The 17,645-nt window shown below is 33.5% G+C and overlaps 2 protein-coding genes across 7 annotated transcripts; one reads left to right on the forward strand and one right to left on the reverse strand.

Annotated features, from left to right (window-relative positions):
* Window positions 1–1,884: 1,884 nt before the first annotated feature.
* Window positions 1,885–2,211, reverse strand: LOC113759682. The gene has a single exon (XM_027302256.1). It carries the CDS (start codon window positions 2,209–2,211, stop codon window positions 1,885–1,887), a length of 327 nt encoding a protein of 108 aa, XP_027158057.1.
* Window positions 2,212–10,674: 8,463 nt separating this feature from the next.
* LOC113763792 (beta-glucosidase 11-like) lies at window positions 10,675–17,317 on the forward strand. 6 transcript variants are annotated; one of them, XM_027307725.1, is made up of 13 exons: window positions 10,675–10,927; window positions 11,057–11,125; window positions 11,987–12,042; window positions 13,219–13,294; window positions 13,382–13,453; window positions 13,721–13,808; window positions 13,910–14,165; window positions 15,133–15,248; window positions 15,390–15,610; window positions 15,859–15,887; window positions 15,966–16,053; window positions 16,596–16,686; window positions 16,963–17,317. In XM_027307725.1, exons 1-13 carry the CDS (start codon window positions 10,744–10,746, stop codon window positions 17,207–17,209), a joined length of 1,593 nt encoding a protein of 530 aa, XP_027163526.1. In that variant the 5' UTR covers window positions 10,675–10,743; the 3' UTR covers window positions 17,210–17,317. The 6 variants fall into 6 exon arrangements, with proteins under 6 accessions (XP_027163526.1, XP_027163529.1, XP_027163527.1 ...); XM_027307728.1 differs by having other exon boundaries at window positions 15,390–15,472; XM_027307726.1 differs by having other exon boundaries at window positions 11,060–11,125.
* The last annotated feature ends 328 nt before the right edge of the window (window positions 17,318–17,645 follow it).

The following is a 17,645-nucleotide window of genomic DNA, read 5'->3' on the forward strand; positions in this document are numbered from 1 at the left end:
TTGAAAAATAGAGCAAAATGTGTAAGTGGATCCTCAGATTGGTCAATTCTAGTTACCTCATAATCAGCCATCCATGCGAGTCTCCTTCTAACACGTTGAGGCCGTCCTTCATTTTCTACTATTGTTCGCAAGCTTGGAACATCTGCTGGACTATCCGGTAGAATTTGTTCTATCGGCTGCTGCCTCTTCTCTTTGTTAAATCCATCAAAGTTGACAAATATTTGTTGTTCAATAACATTGTTGTTCCATGGCCAAAAAATTTCTTCATAAAAAATTACATCACGACTGATAACAATTTTTTTAGTGATGGGATTATAAAGCTTATAAGCCTCTGATTGATCACTAACAAAAAAAAATGCATTTCTCTCCCTTGTTATCTAACTTTATCCGCTTCTAGTCTAGAATATGAGCATAGACGACACACCCAAAAATTTTGAAATGATCTATTATCAGTTTCTGTTTGCTCCATGTTCCCTTTCGCGTCATGTTTTTAATGGCAAGCGTGAGACTTCTATTTAGTGTATGAATGCTCCAGTTGACAACTTCTAGCCAAAAGCTTTTGGAATACCACTTCTTGTCATAATAATTCACACCATGTTCAAGATTGCACGGTTCTTCCTCTCCGAAACACTATTCTGCTGTAGTGTATAGGCTGCTGTAAATTGCTTTTGAATTCCATGCTTCTCACAAAAATTAACAAATTCTTGTGAGTTGTATTCTCCACCATAATCACTACAAAGAATCATTATAGACTTGCCTGCATCCTTTTCAACAAGAGTCTTGAAGTTTTGATAGTTGAAAAAGCTTCAAACTTTTCTTGCAAAAAATAAACCCATGTTTTTCGACAATAATCATCAATGAATGCTATAAAATATGTTTGCCACAATTAGATGTCAGATTAATTGGCCTACATAAATCAGAGTGAACTAGATTCAACATTTCTTTTGCTCTCCACAATTTTCCTTTCAGAAAATGGTCTCGATGTTATGTTCCAACAACACATTCTTCATAGACTTCTGAAGGAACTAAAATTTGCGGAAGACCAGCCACCATATTTTTGCGCTGCAGAGTTTTCAATCCACCAAAGCGTAGATGACCATAATGAAAATGCCATAACCATGCCACAAGTTTCAATTTTTCTTAAAAGCATGAATAGGTCATGCTATGTAAATAAAGTGGGAACATACAATTTGCTATCATGTTAACTTGAGCAATTAAGCCTATCTTTACATCACAAACTAGACATACTTCATCTTTGATAAAAATCTCATACCCCTTTTCTTGCAATTGACCCATATTTAGCAAATTGGTCTTTAAATCTGGGACAAAAAGAACATTAGAGATAGTGTGGGTAGAATTTCCTTTAGTTTGGGTAATTACCTTTCCTTTTGCCATCACGAAAACTGTAGAGTTATTACCGGACTTAACAGTGTTATTGAACAATTTGTCCAACTCAGAAAATACCTTCTTATCTCCACACATATAATTGCTGCAACCGGTATCTAAATACCACATGTTTTGTTGTGTTTCTTCATTCACGAGACACATCATCAAAAGAGACTCATCTTCTTCTTTTTCTGCAAAGTTAGTTCTTTCTCCATTTTGCTTATTCAAATCAGTTCGACATTCTGACTGATAATGGCCATGCCTATGACATTTGTAGCATTCAACATTACACTTGTTTGCTGAATTTGGCCTATGAGTTGAGTGATGACCTCCTCGTCCTCTTCCTTTTCCTCTTTCTCGAAATTGATTTTCTTGGTGCTGGTGGTGTTCTTGCTGGTTGCCACGGTCATTGCTTCCTTTACCTCTGCCTTTGCCTCGTCTTCTATCCCCATTCGATGTCAAGTGATTTTTTGTTGAGACCTTCAATGCTTGCTCCTTTTACTCTTGTTGGTTAATTTTTTGCTCATGAACCAGCAAAGATCTCTGCAACTCATCAATTGAAAGTGTATCATTATCTTTCGATTCTTCTATAGAGCAAACAACAAAATTAAATTTTGGTGTCACCGATCGAAGAACCTTCTCGAGAATGGTGACATCCTCCAATTTCTCTCCATAGATCCTCATCTTGTCGGCGATTGTCATTGTTCTTGCAAAGAAATTTGTAACTGACTCACCTGACTTTATGTGTAAAGTCTCAAATTCAATGTGAAATCCTTGAAGCTGCACCCACTTTGCCTTCACATTCCCTTGATACTTCTTCTTCATGGAGTCCCAAATCTGCTTGGAGGTACCTTTGCTAAGAATTGTCTCCAAGGTTGCTTGATCAATAGCTTAAAAAAGCTAGTTCTTGGCCTTAAAGTCCTTTAGTTTCAACACTTCCAACTCCATTTTCTGCTTCTCCATCAATACTACTCTGGCTTTCGGCTCTGCTACTCCAGATTCAACAACCAGCCAATACTCCTTGGACCTTAAGAAGTCCTCCATTAGCTTGTTCCAATGGTCATAATAACCATCAAAGTGGAAAATTGCTGGTTGTACAAAGTTGTTGGTGGCCATCATGATTTACCACTGCTTTATTTTAAATGCTCACTCTTTCCTTGATTTCACTCACCAACTTGGCTCTAGTGCCATTGATACAAGCATTAAGGAAGAAAAGGTAGAAACGAAGAACTAGACTTTATTGCGCTATAAGTCTGAAAGAAGACTCATAACATAAAATTGCTCTATTTATAAAGCTAAAACCAATGGATACATCTTGAAACTAAGAAGTGCAGCAACTAACTAATTAAGCGCTCATTAGATGCGACAAACTCCACTAGATTAGGCAAAACCAAAACAAACTAAAGCAGACTCCTATTGACATGATCAACTAAAATTAAGTAAATATCTTTAACAATAATTAAGCCAAAAAAATGCTTTTCAATTTACGTTAATGTAAAACTTCAGTTACAATATGTATGGCAATAACAAAGTAAGGAGTGAGTTAGGTGGTGGGGATCTTTATTGTGAAGCATTATCATTAAACCACTTGAAATCGATATGTATATATGAGTTCTTCGATTTCGAATATGGACCAGTGTCATAAATGAATCTGTGTACATCACATGGATAAAGATGTACAATAATTAAGAATAGCGTACACTAGGAAGTACAAATATTATGGCCAATGACTATAAAGGACCACGAGCTAAATCCTATATGTATGATTATATATTCTAGATTATTTTGTCAAATGTCATCTCTACTAAAGAAAAAAAAATGTTGAATAGAAGTAGACATTACTCAATGCTACTGATTAGCAGAAACAAAATCATGATAATGCTAAAACAGAAAGGGTAGTGATATGGAGAAATTTGCAGTGCGTCCAGTTTCGAATTTCTAGAATTTCGAATTAATTTAAGTGGGCTTAAGAACTCTTTTTTTTTTTTCCTGCTTTTGTGTCTGCTTTTGTGTATTAGATTACACATAGCCTATCATTTAAATGCATACACTAATAATTATTACTCTATCTTGCATTTATTTTTCTAAAATAATTATTACTCTATCATGCATTTATTACACTAATAATTAAATATCTTTAATTTTCTAAAATATTAACACCTGAACCACATCTTTTTTTTTGTTTCGTATATTAATTGTTTTTTTAATTGAATATAGCAAAGAGTTTTATACACAGGGGCTCTCTGATGTACAAAGCTATGACTACAGATTCTATACATTGGTGAAAACAAAGAAAAACTTCATGCTAAAAGTTCCAGGGACAGATTCCATTCTAAAGCAAGTGCAATTTTCTATGGTTCTAGGAGCATTCCCGCAAGCTCGAACCACATGCAGTACAGAATCAATAATAGCACACACCATATTCCCAGAATTCGAAAACTTAACCAAAAAAAAGCCTGCATTCCTTGCTTTCCACAGTTCATAAACTGTCACTGCAAAAACAAGTCTCTTGAACTGATGGTCAAAACTCAAAACAGTCAGAACTCCAATGTTGTGCTAACCAACTCAGCTCTTCCTCTGAAACTGAAAGACTGCAGACTACACACATGTTTTGCACCTTCTGCCATACAGACTGAGAAACTCTACAGCCAAAAAATAAAAGGGATAATTTCGGAAACCTCCCTTGAGGTTTCTAACAATTTCACTTTGCTCCCCTGAGATTTTAAAAATTTCACTTACCTCCCCTGTCAGTCATTTAAGACCCAATGCTTACATCACTAATGACTAAATGACTTTATTAACCTTATAATTTAGGATAATTACACACATATGTGAAGGAAAAGAGTTAAAAATTTGCTAACTACATTAAACATAATTTGGATTGTAAAAGGTTAATTAATTTACCATTTAAATGTAGAGCCAATATTAGAGCCACAATGTTTTGTTAACTTTTGGAAGTTGTCATTTTTTGTTATGGATAATGAAAATTTTTTATTGACCATCTATAGTAATGGCCCCATAAATAAATTAACAAGTTAGATCAAATATTTAATCTAACTAATATAATAGTTGAGGGGCACTTTTGGCTTAAACAAATCTTCTCACAACTGAAATTATTTTTTTATTGTTGCTTTTTTTGAATTGGACTAAATTGTTACAAGAAAATTGGTGTCAAGGGATGTTAGTGATATTTCTAGGACCACAGGGGAGGTCAGTGAAACTGTTAGAAACCTCAGGGAAGGTTTCTGAAATTATCCCAAAATAAAATGGTCAAAAGTTTAATTTTTCTTCTTGACGCAGCACAAGAGTAGTTGAAACCTCTAGCACCCGTGACTCTATCCCCACTTGAACTATATCTTAACGGATGCACAATAGGCACTTATTAGACAAATCTTCTTTTTCTTTATATTTCAATGGATTATCAATTGAGTTTGAAATGAATTTGGTTTCAAAAATTGTTTGATTATTAAATGATTGTCTAGTTATACGTGTATTAAAATAAATATTTTAAGACTATGGCAATGAACGTCGTTTAACTAGTAGGAAAGACAACAAAAAAGAAAATAACAGTTTTTTTTTTAAAAATTTTAAATGCACTTCACATTGATATTTACCTTTACTAGTTTTTATAATCATAATGGCTAATTACAAGAATTTGAAGCCAATGTGCACAACAAATGCAATAATTTATGCAAATAACTATAATGAACTCGAAACTAACTTCAAAGAGAACAAGGATATGAGATATTAGTGATATGAATAAATAAAATAAAAATTTAAAAAGGAAAAATAGATTTAACTAGAACTCCTATTACTCATTTAGTACAATTTCATTTGAATTTGCATCTCATTTCATTTTAAAGTCCTTTAATGTCATTATTTAAAATTTAGGGGAACATAGTGATTCAAAATCAGAATATTGGGAGCCAAAACTGTAAATTCAAAATTGTCGACTAACAGCGATTTGATATTGACTATTAGTCATTCTTGAATTTCCACTTGTTGGACTAAATGTGACTAAAATCATAAACTTTAGGAACCAAATTTGTTTTAGACGAAATATTAGGAATCAATTTAGCATACATGCCAAACATTAAGCATCAAAGCTACAATTCTCCCAATTGCTTTAGCAACTCTAATTCAAAACTCAGATGCCTGTAATGGTAGCACAGAGAAATAAATGTATAATACAAGGGATAATTTAAACGAAGCACACAGAAGTGGCAACATTAATTAATATCTTAATCATGGGGGTAAATGTTATAGTGATGGAAGGTATGTGAAATCTAAGTCAGGAAAACTGATGCAATATTATAGACAAATAAGAAAAAGGAAACGGAAATTTTAGAAAATCCTAAATTTGGTGTCCTTTCCCTACATTTACGTCCATTTTTGTACAGAAAGCACATACTATCCAAAATAATTATATCTGTTCCCTCCAATTCCTCTCCTATCATTTCTTTTTTCTCTTCAAAAATCAATCCAAGCACAAAAACCATGTCCCTCCTCCCCCCCCCCCCCCCCCAAAAAAAACCCGTTTTAACTATGACATGGCATTTGATAGGCCTGACTCCAGACTGATGAGATTTGATTGATGACATGTTAATCACATAATTTCTTATTTAATCTTTAATCTTAATCCAAAACTTAATAGTTTCTTTATGGTCTCAACAATAAGTTGTAAGTACAAATTACAAAATCTACAAATATAGTTGAAATATATGAAATAAAATAACATTAATCTCAATCCAAGTACAATTTGTTCTTAAATATAAGGATAAAAAAGTCAAGATTATGTATATTAGCTCTTTTCTCCTAAATTATGAAATGGAAAATGGTTCTTATTCAAGTTCTTAAGTACTTCATTTTACAGTTTATTGCTGACTGTTGTATTTATAGTTTATATATTAATGTTAAAGCTAGGCAATTTTCATGCATAAGATTAAGGCAGTTAGAATATTGCAAACATTTCATCTTCTGTTTATCAAGGTCAAAAGGAAGGCACAATAGTGGGAATGGTAAAATTAACATTCAGAAATAGTGAAAATTGCAACTCAATAATACACTATAATTTACCCAGTATGTATGTGGGAGAAAAAACACACATATAGTGAGACTTATTTAGAACCGTGAATGTAAAAGATCCAAATCCCAAGTCTTTGGCATTAATATAATTGTCTTTTTCTTTCCTTGTTTTAAATGAAGGGAAAAAGAAACATTTCATTCAACTAAAAACAGAAGTACAAAGCATCCTACTAGGACTTAGACAGCGTATATCCCTTTGAATTAGACAACATACATCCCTTTCAAGGGTAGGCAAAAAGATAAGTAAGTAGGTTGCCTATGCAGAATTCAGCCTTCTACAGAAGATCCTGTAAGTGCATTTATATCAGCAGCATTATTGTGTTGTCTTTTCTTAGGTATTAATGTAACTTTGGTTTTATTCAATTTTCTGCCCTTCTGGACGTAGTCGTCTAGTAGCAAATAAATATACTAATGGTGGCAAGGACAAAAATTTTCATGTAGAATTCAAGGCAACTATTTTGACAGTATGAATTTAGGAGATAATGGAGAAACACTTGAGAATTTTTGTGATAAGATAAATTGAAGCAGAAAAAAGCAGAACAATTTGTGGTCAGAGAATTGAGTGGGACAAAAAATATTTATACAAATGAGAAAAGACAACTGTTAAGAAACCCTGTCCCTTCGCATCTAGAGAAGACCAAAAAAGTTTCAAGTTTATGTAGAGGAGGTTCTTTTCTTTCTCAATTAAATACGAGTGGTCTCTGTCACTTAAATTTCCTAAGGGATAATTTCAGGAAAATCTCCTGAGGTTTCTAATAGTTTCACTTGACATCCTTAAATTTTAAAAAATCTCACTTGCCTCCCTTACTTCAAGTTTTTTGGATCATTTACAACCCATTTTAAAACATAATATTAAAAAATTCATTATGGGAGAGTAGATATAATCTCATTCCAATTGTACTCTTTTGTTGTCTTACTTTTTATTACCAAAATGTGAGTATATTAACAACAAATGATAAAGAAAAGCAAAACTTACGAAGGTTTATTATGCTTGGATAAAACACATTGTGGTTTTTAAATACCAAGAGCTAATATTTGAAAGTTTATTTGAAGTTTTTGCAGGTGACAAAGATAATATTTTCTTTACTGTAAAGTGTTTTCAGTTAATTTAAGAAGTTTTTTTTAAAAAAAGGTTTACATAATTTTGAATTTTCTAAATTTTTTGGTCCAAATTCTTGGCTTGACAACTAAAAGGATACAACATGTTGAACAAACATTATATATAAACTTGTTTGTATTGTTCTTAAGCTTGTGCAAAAAGATTTTGTCATGGTTGTAAATTATTGAAAGTTATTTTTAAGAGTATTGTAAATCAGTCATAATTTGAAATAATTTAACATTTCTTGTCTGAACCAATAACACAAAAACTATTAGATAGTTTTTTGATTTTATTATTGACTTTTAAATTTTCATTAAAGGACTACATTAATCAATTTACAAAAATTAAGAGATAAATTTGGTGTGTTATGACAATTAAAAATCACAAGAAAGGGAAAATTTGAAATGAAATTGTATTCTCTCTTTCAAAATGAGTTTTTAAATATTATATTTTGAAATGGGTTTCAAATGTTACAAAAAGTTTAAAGTAAGAGAGTAAAGTGAGATTTTTTTAAAATTTAAAGGCATCAAGTGAAACTGTTAGAAACCTTAAGGGAGATTTCTGAAATCATCCCATTTCATAATCATGGACCATGCCATCTTCCAATTCTATCCACAGAACTATGTCATTCTCAATCAAAAATAGGAAAAAAGAAAACAAGAAAGAAAGATTTCTAAAACTGAATATCCAATTTATGTGGTCTCGATGTATTAAAGAAGCATGATTATTTTACAAATTTTGATTTGATATGCACGAACATAATTCACTTGTACAAAAAAAATTACATAAATTATGTACCAAATTCTGTAACAAGCACAATATATATTAGGATACGACCTGACACCATAGCTCCACTGGTCCTATTTAATACTTGAGGGATATACTGTATAGTTATATAACTAAACTAACACAAGTTGGTTCAAATAGATCACTTTTTCATAAAAAAAGTCTTATTTTCATGAAAAAGGTCTTATATTTAAATCGTTATCGATATGAAAACTATGTTGATAAATGATAATTGATAGCAGGTTATGTTGTGATCTATAGTTGTGATTGAAGTAAATCTCATTCAAGTTGTTTTCTACAAAAAAGAAAATAGTCGCATAATTAATAACTCCATAATTTGCCAAGTGACCAATTTGAGATTTCTACAGTTTTGAAGATGTTTTAAGTGGGCTCAAGAACTGAATATTTTCGTGGTGTCCATGCATATCCCAGGATTCTTGCGAGTAGAATAAGTTGTATTGAGGGTCCGTTTGTTTCGGGTGAAAATGTTTTCCAGGAAAATATTTTCCTAATTTCCCGTGTTTGGTTGCACAAAAGTTACTGAAAACATTTTCCTATGTAAAATATTTTCACCCATCTTATGGAAAACAACTTCCCTTCCAAACTTACTGAAGTTGTTTTCCGAAATGCATGCATCCCGCTTGTAGTATGTTCCAAACTTACTGAAAACATCTTGTAGTATGTTCTTTTTTTTTTTAGTGTAAACAGGAGAATTCGAACCCAAAACCTCTTCCTTACACTCCCTCCCCCGTACCACCCAACCCAACCCAACCCTCCCCCTAGTATATTCAAAATAAAAAAAAAACCTCATCCTGCTCATCCTATGCTAGTAATTAATTATGTATAATAGGGACATTCTTTTCTAGAGAAACTTTCAGCAGTGAGAGTGCAAGATATATGTCACAATAAGCATTGCATGTGATTGATATTTGACACTAAATGGCCAGTAATTTGTTTATTGCTTAAGGAGATATTTTTTATTCATATATACATTTCTCCAAGATTTTTTAAAGTTAAACAATGAGATAAATTTTCTTATTTTGCATGGGAAGAAGTATGTAGTTATAATGTGTAGAAAGTAAACATAGAGATAAAAGTGAAAATATTTCAAAAGTTAAACAAACACCAGAAAAATGAAGTAAGAAAATATTTTCAATAAACTAACCAAACACCTGAAAATGATGAAAGGGAAATGATTTTCATGGAAAATTACTTCCACGGAAAATATTTTCCCAAGGAAAACATTTTACTTCCAACCAAACAGACCCTGAGCTCTCTGAAAATTTCACTAAGTTCTCTTGAGATTTGAAAAATTACACATACCTCCTTTATCATTTAAAATGATAATTTTACCCTTAAATGTTTTAATGAAATTTCCTTATTTGATATGCTTATACTTAGAATGAGTTTCAAAATTATTTTTCATTATTTTTCCTTCTTATTCCTTTTTCTTTTAATTTTTTGCCAATAAAATTGTAGAATTACCACTATTGCCTCTAATTTCTATTGTAAACAAAGGTCGAACTAGTGATTTTTTTGACGAGTTAATTTTATATATAATCCAATGTTTTTGCTGATCTTTATTTTCTATTTTTGGTATTAAAATTAACAATAAATCAAAAAGAAATGGTCCAAAATCACTACTAAATTATGATAATCCACTACTCAAAAAATTCATAAACTCTAAATGAATTATTTCAATATTTTATTTTCTATCTTATAAATCTAAATCCATAATAAAATACCATCAAAAGTATCATATCATAGTGATAAAATTATTATTATAATTATTTATCAAATAGTAGATATGAACATGAAAAATTTGGCACCTTTTTCTAATAATTATACTAGATAATCTTATAATTGTATAGGAAAATAAATTAAAACTCATTACATAAGGGCATTTTGGGTATTCATTTAAAAATTGACCAAATCAATATTATTTTAAGGTTTTGTTACTAAAATTATCAAATCAAGGGAGGTAAGTGCAATTTTTGAAACCTAAGGGGAGCTCAGTGAAATTGTTAGAAGCCTCAAGGGAGGTTTCAGAAATTATCCCCAATTCTATTGTACCAAAATATCACTTTAGTTTTCAATTATTTATTGTGGTGGGAATCGAACTTGGTGGATCACTGGTTGGCTGTGGCTGAATGATCAAAGCAATGACGTTGACAGTGCAAGTCAAGAAATTCAAAATATTCCCTTTATAATTTTGTGTGGAAATTTTAACGGCCCACTTGGAAATCCTGATCCTAGAAACAGCCAAAATTCTTGTATTGTCTGAACGTTGGAATGTCTATTGAAGGCATCATCGGAGATGTATCAAACCAACAAATTAAAAGTAGAGAAACACTCAGCACAAGCTCTCAAAATTCAGTTCAGACACCATGTGGAAACAGAAACCGAGGAGTTATATGTGTGTTACTTCTGTTCCTCTGATTCTAGTACTTGTAGTGCTAGTGTTGTTGCAATTTCTGGCTTTAATGGTAGTAGCCAAAGTAGAGAATTTTACAAGATCAGAGTTCCCAGCTGACTTTGTGTTTGGTTCCGGTAGTTCAGCATATCAAGTCGGTATACTTTCTGTTTCATTTAAATTAATTAATTCCACCAAATTCTTTTTCTTTTCTTTTCTTGCGCAAAACTTAACAGGTATAATGACTGACATAGACATAATAACATATTTATGTACATATGTATAAGTAGAGGGGGCTGCTCGTGAAGATGGAAGGACACCTAGCATTTGGGATATCTTTGTTCGTGCCAATAAGGGTAAGTTTTGCATTGAAATGAATCTTTATGGGCTATGACTAAAGGGTGTTGGTGGGCACTCGTAAGAGTGAGATTCAGGTTTTACTTTTTTGTGGAAGAGTTAAGTTAACAAAAGTAAGTATTTGAATGTAATTGAAGCCAGGCTTGCAAACGAGTCGATTCGAGTTGAGTTTAGGCCTAATCGATCTGAATCTTGACTCAATTTTATCACGTTTGAGTTCGAGTTAACTCGAACTCGACGAACTCTCAATTTAAAGTTCAAACTCAAACTTGACCTCAATTTCAAATCGAATTGAGTTCAAGTTCGAGCCTACATGAACTAAAAAAATAAAAAATAATTATTTTATTCTTAAAAATAAATAAAATAATAATATATTCTTAATAAATATTAAGGATATCTATATATGTAATTTTACTATTAAAATGAAAAAAAGATCCATACATATATATATATAATTAAATTTTCCTACAATGTCAATGTATATGTGTAGATGTATGCCACATCATTTACAAACTTTGCATATGTGACGTGCATCTAAAGCCGTAAATGTATATACTGTCAGTGTAGAAAAGATTCACACACATACACACATATATAATCGAGTCGGCTTGCAAACTAATGAGTTGAGTTTCTTTGTGCTCGAGTTCAAACTCGAAGTTGACTCAAATTTGATGTTGAACGAACTCGAGTCGAGCTTTGACCGAGTCGGCTCATGAGCGGCTTGATTCTTTGTAGCCCTCGTTGAAGCATTAAAGGGTGTAGAAGGGCATTAAGGAGTGCATAGTGGACACTTTACTAATTAGAAAGCTTTTGTTTTTTCCTGAATTTGTAACCGAGGCTTTATTCTTGAATATGTTTAGGGGTTTCTAAAGGAGCCTCTGGAGACATAGCATGTGATCAATATCACAAATACAAGGTGAACATTTAGGTCCAGTTTTAGGCTTTTTGGCCTCGTGATGACATTGCAACTTCAATTGCAAATCTAAGTTTACCTGATATTGTTCCCAAATTGTGGTTCAATTTTGCTGGAGACAGTTAATGGCTATTAATTATTATCTTCTAAAATGATTTTTGCTAGGTGGAGATCGAAAATGCTCTATTGTTGAGCACACATTTATTGCTAGTATGTCTACTTATTTTGTTAGCATCCACATCCTTAATTGTGTCAGTTTCTACATAGTCTCAAGACCAATTGCTATGGCATCTAATCCCCCAAAATGTGAGACTTAATAAGGATTAGGTGTTTGTTAGCCTGCCTGGAAATTGTAATCTAGTCAATTGATTTTCTGAAGCAGTGGATAGTAATTGGCACCTATGAAAGTCGTTTTTCTAGTAGCAAGTAGTCGAGTCATAGAAGCTTCAAGTTAGGCTATCTAAAACTTTCCAATTAGCAGCAGACTGTAACACTTACACCTGAGAAAATGAGGTATAATTTTTTGCTACATATATACCAAAAGTAATTGCTAATAGTAACAGAGTTATGAATCAAATCTGATCTCTCTTACTTCCCCCTCTTCCTACCAAAACCAAAAACAGAAATCTGAAGTAGTCCTCACCTTTATGACTTGCTTAGTAAAAACTAGTCTTCTACCTTAATAGCATCTCAAGCACATGAAGCATCTGAATCTCAATTTTTTATGTATTACTATAACTGCAAACTTTTTTCTAACAATCTTTTGGGCCATCATGACAGTTGTTTCTCTGAAAAGCAATGAAACACTTAGCAGGAGCATAGCTTCACATTACGTCCATACAACCAAAGACAAACTCATTAAGAAAAACAAAAAACCTGCAGCCACTATCATAACTATTAATTATCAGGCTAAGTGTTCACTGCCTGGGGCAATTCCTGATTCCATGCATAAGTGCCTCTGACAATTCTGCAATAGTACTGAATTCTGCTCCAGTAGGCAGCCGCTTGAAGTATTTTCTGGTTGAGAGAGATCACATTGTTGGTTATGTGGATCTCAGTGGGTTGCTATTTGAATCTTCTTACAATTACCATGATGTTTGTCGTTAGCAAATGATAGAATCAAGCTTTATCTTGTTAACATTAGTATGCAGTTCACTTCAGGAAATTTATCTGTTTCAGGAAGATGTTCAACACATGGTAGACACGGGTTTGGAGGCTTACAGATTCTCTGTTTCCTGGTCAAGACTTATTCCTAGTATGTTTACTTCTGTTGTACTACCTATACATGATCATTGCACATCTTATTTCTTCCTTCCCATAGTTTTCTAATTTCTCTTTTCAGATGGAAGAGGCCATGTCAACCCCAAAGGCTTAGAATATTACAACAATCTCATTAATGAACTCCTCAAACGTGGTAAGTTTATTATGTTCCTCTTCTTTAAGGCATAGCAGGGTTAACGCACTTGAGAATGTCTAATTCTTCCACATCAAGTGCTGAAACAGTATTTCTTCCTGAGTGATAACTACACTTGCAAAATCTGCTTTTTGTGAACTCTTGCGCACATGAGATGATAATGTCAAATCTTTATCTTACAAGGGCGTGGCCAAAATGCTGTTGACAATCTATCCGAGTTTCTTATCATCTTATGTTTTACGTTTCAACTCTCTGGGTTTCACACAGGAATTCAACCACATGTCACACTGCTTCACCTTGATACCCCGCAAGTTCTTGAAGATGAATATGGGGGATGGCTTAGTCGGAAAATAGTGTAAGCATTCGTTATTTGTTAAATTGATCCATGCACATTTAAGCTTGTTTTGTGCTTGTTATGGGATTAAATACAAAACACTAAAATGTTTGTAACTGCAGGAAAGACTTTACTGCCTATGCCGATGTGTGCTTCAAAGAATTTGGTGACAGGGTTTTGTATTGGACTACCATAAATGAGGGCAACATATTTGCCATAGGTGGTTATGATAATGGACTAGCACCCCCAGGGCGCTGCTCTTTTCCATTTGGACAGATGTGTACCGAGGGTGATTCTGTAACTGAGCCATATATTGCTGGTCATAACATGTTGCTGGCACATTCATCTGCCGTGAAACTATACTACAAAAAGTATAAGGTATAACTATGGTATTTTATTCCATAATTTTCCCACATGATCTGGCATTCAGTATCTTGATAGTGCTAGAACAACTATGGAAATATGATTTTGTCCTATTGGCCCTATTAGATTCTTGGTTTTTGATAAATACAAAGTCCAACCATAAACACTCTCTGCATCTAAAGAGGCGGCACTATGTATAGTAACTACTGTTAGTCGCTGGTGTTAACTGGGATTATTCCAACCCTGTTAAGCTACCATCTTATTGATCCTTTGGATCATTGGAATCTTGAGCTAATGCTAACAAGTGTTGCCCATGGAATTTTGCCCGTGTACATTAGTTGTGTCAAATTTACAATATCAATTTGTACAAGTATCTTTTACTTGTGCCCATTTATACTTCTTCTTATAGCATATAGTAGTGGCTTTAGGTGACCATATATGTGAATACTGGGATACTTGTCTAATTGTTATTGGACTCATTTTTGCTATAAACTGAGCCTTGTCTAGTCATTCACGTTGGAAGAGTTCTGTTTCTAAACATGTCTATTAACTCTTCGATTTCAATCAAGAAACTCATGTTTTTTATGAAGGTGGAATATCAATATTCAGTCTGTTTGCATTCGTTTCATAGAAACAGCGATTGGTTGCCGGGGCTCCTGGGACTTGGTTTAACTGGAAGAATAGAAGAATAGCTTTGCAATAGAGACCAAATACCAGTAAGGACTGGAAAAATGGGCAGCTTAATAGGTCTGGGAATGGAAAGACAATTTAGTGATAGGGCTGCTGCTTCTCCTGCCAATGTTTGTAGTATAATGCACCCTGATCAATTGAGGTCTTACCTTCTATCTGCTAAAATGGAATAGGATAACAAGACATTGATCTTTCTCTTTAAGCTTTTTATTAGTGGATTCTTTTTAATGTTCATATCTCGGAAGCATCTTGTCGAATACGTCAAATAACTGAAATAATACGCTCTGTGCAGGCTGTTCAACATGGTTTTGTGGGACTAAACATCTATTCTTCTTGGTTTTCTCCATATTCTAATGCTACAGAAGATGTAACTGCAACTCAAAGAGTCATTGATTTTTATATTGGTTGGTGAGTTATGAACCTTAGGCGGATAAATGCCTTCATTATGCATTTCATCATCTCTAGCAAGTAGCAAGATGCTTTCTTCCCTTTGGAGCTTGAAGCAAAAGATAAGCTTGCTTTTATCGTTTATCCACAATTCGACTGCAGGTTTATGCATCCAATGGTGTTTGGAGACTATCCGGACATCGTAAAGAAGAATGCTGGTTCAAAGATACCAGTTCTTACTCCACGTGAATCTAAGCTAATTAAGGGCGCATTTGACTTTATAGGGCTAAACCATTATAACTTAGTCTATGTCAAGGACAATCCTAGCAGCTTTGAGATGAATGTCAGGGACATAACTGCTGATACGGCAGCAAGCTTCTTCCGTACGTGTCCCCATCTATTCTGAGTTTCGACTGTACTCATTCCTTGCTGACTGAATCAACTACTCACATCCTTTTGTAAAGCTCTATTTGTCAGATCTCTGAGAACTTGTGCACAAGCTTGGTTTCATTTCAGTTTTCTTTGTGCTTCTTCTTTTTCAATAGTCTGTATCTCTATGATGGCTTTTGTTTCCCCATAGATTTTGTAATTGAATTATACTAATTGGTGAATCTGTTTTCTGCTTCTTTAGTTGAGCCAGAAGATGCACCACAAAATCAGGTCGGTGCTGATAATTTAATTTCATGATTTTGTGTTCATCATTTTCTGTCGTGGTTGATAACCATCCTGCTGGCACAGAATGATGATCCATCATCCAGTCTATCTGGAATTCTGGAGTATCTCAAGACAGCTTATGGCAATCCACCTACTTATATCCACGAAAATGGTTCTTTCACTCTCTCTTTCTCTCTACCTTGGCTTGGATGTGTCAATCTGTACCTTTTGTAATCATTTTGTCTTAAATGTTTCAGTACTAATGACTGATTCTGCAAAATGTTCAACTCATAGACATAATTGGTACTACATGTATTATTTTACCAAGAAAGATAAATCAAGACAAACCATTTTGACCAAAATCTGCCAACCTAATGAAACCACCATTAAGAATATATTGCTAGAGAATTATCATTTACTCTGGGATTTGTTCCTTTTCACGGAATATATAGGCATGATTGTACCTTTATAAGGAAGGTTCAGGCACCAAAATTGCAAGCGTAACCATTTGAACTGAATTAGTAGGGATGCTTTTTTGTACTAATACAAATTTTTTGGCTGTTTGTACTCTGCTACCATTGTGTTTTTCATCTGGACTAGTTATCATCGGAAAATGTTTGCACCTTTATCTAGATCATGTCTCTTTTTTCTGTTTTCTTGTTCAATACAATCGCACAAAGTTTTAGAATCTCGTTGCATGACTGTTTTTGACAGGTCAAAGAACTGAGCGTAATGGAACACTATACGACATATCAAGGGTGAAATATCTGCATTCATATATCGGGACCTTGCTTGAGGCTATAAAGTAAGCATGTCCACTTATGTGTTACTGCTATTATCACGAGTGAATTTTCACATATCTCCCCTTGGTTTAATCTTTATGTTCTTCAACAACTATTTTAAAACTTATTCTGCAAAAAATGGTCATTAAAGCTATGCAGCAAGGCATGTTCTGTTTAATCTAATGTTTCAGACTCTACCGCATAAGTTTATAGTATCATTACAAGTATTTCTGAAATGACTCTTAGATGTCAACCTTTCTGACTTGTTCTGGTCTTTCATCTTGAAACAATTGATGAAGAAATGGGTCAAACACAAAAGGGTACTTCCAGTGGTCTTTCTTAGATGGTCTAGAGTTATTCGGTGGCTATGAGACAGGTAGTGGCCTGTACTACGTGGATTTGGATGACAAGCAATTGAGAAGATACCGAAAGCTCTCTGCAGACTGGTACTACAATTTCCTCGAGGGTAGAACCATCAGGCCTGATGAGATAACCGAAGTTGAAACTGGTGTCTTTGGTTCATCAACATCTAAAGCCTCAGAATAGTGATAATTACTATAAAGCTTTCATATTTTCTTCTGATTCTTAATTGCACAACTTTGTCTCTGCATGACTGTCTTTAATCATTAGGATAATTTCATATACCTCCCTCAATGTTTCTGACAATTGCACTTAAATACCATCTAAAGGCAAAACTATTTTAACGATGTGAACTACGAACATGATGGAAACACTTATAAAAGGCAAAACTATTTTGGCGATGTGAAACTACGAAAATGATGGAAACACTTCAAAATTATGAGAATTTAAAGGGAGTGGTAAAGGAAAACGGGAGAAATGCATGAGAAATTGTGGTGAGACTATTGAGTAGAGAAAAAGTAAATTGTACAAAGGAGAGAAGACACTGCTAGGAAACCCTATCCATTGGCATCTCGAGGACACCAAAAAAATATTTTATGAAAGTGATTCTTTAAATACAAAT

Source organism: Coffea eugenioides, chromosome 2 (assembly GCF_003713205.1).
Source record: "Coffea eugenioides isolate CCC68of chromosome 2, Ceug_1.0, whole genome shotgun sequence".
Lineage (NCBI taxonomy): Eukaryota > Viridiplantae > Streptophyta > Magnoliopsida > Gentianales > Rubiaceae > Coffea > Coffea eugenioides.

Coding starts and splice junctions, on each gene's coding strand:
- LOC113759682 (XM_027302256.1), bottom strand. CDS start 2,211: ATGAAGAAGAAGTATCAAGGGAATGTGAAGGCAAAGTGGGTGCAGCTT.
- LOC113763792 (XM_027307725.1), top strand. CDS start 10,744: ATGTGGAAACAGAAACCGAGGAGTTATATGTGTGTTACTTCTGTTCCT. Junction 12,043..13,218: donor ATCAATATCACAAATACAAG/GTGAACATTTAG, acceptor TATCTGTTTCAG/GAAGATGTTCAACACATGGT. Junction 15,611..15,858: donor TACGGCAGCAAGCTTCTTCC/GTACGTGTCCCC, acceptor CTGCTTCTTTAG/TTGAGCCAGAAGATGCACCA.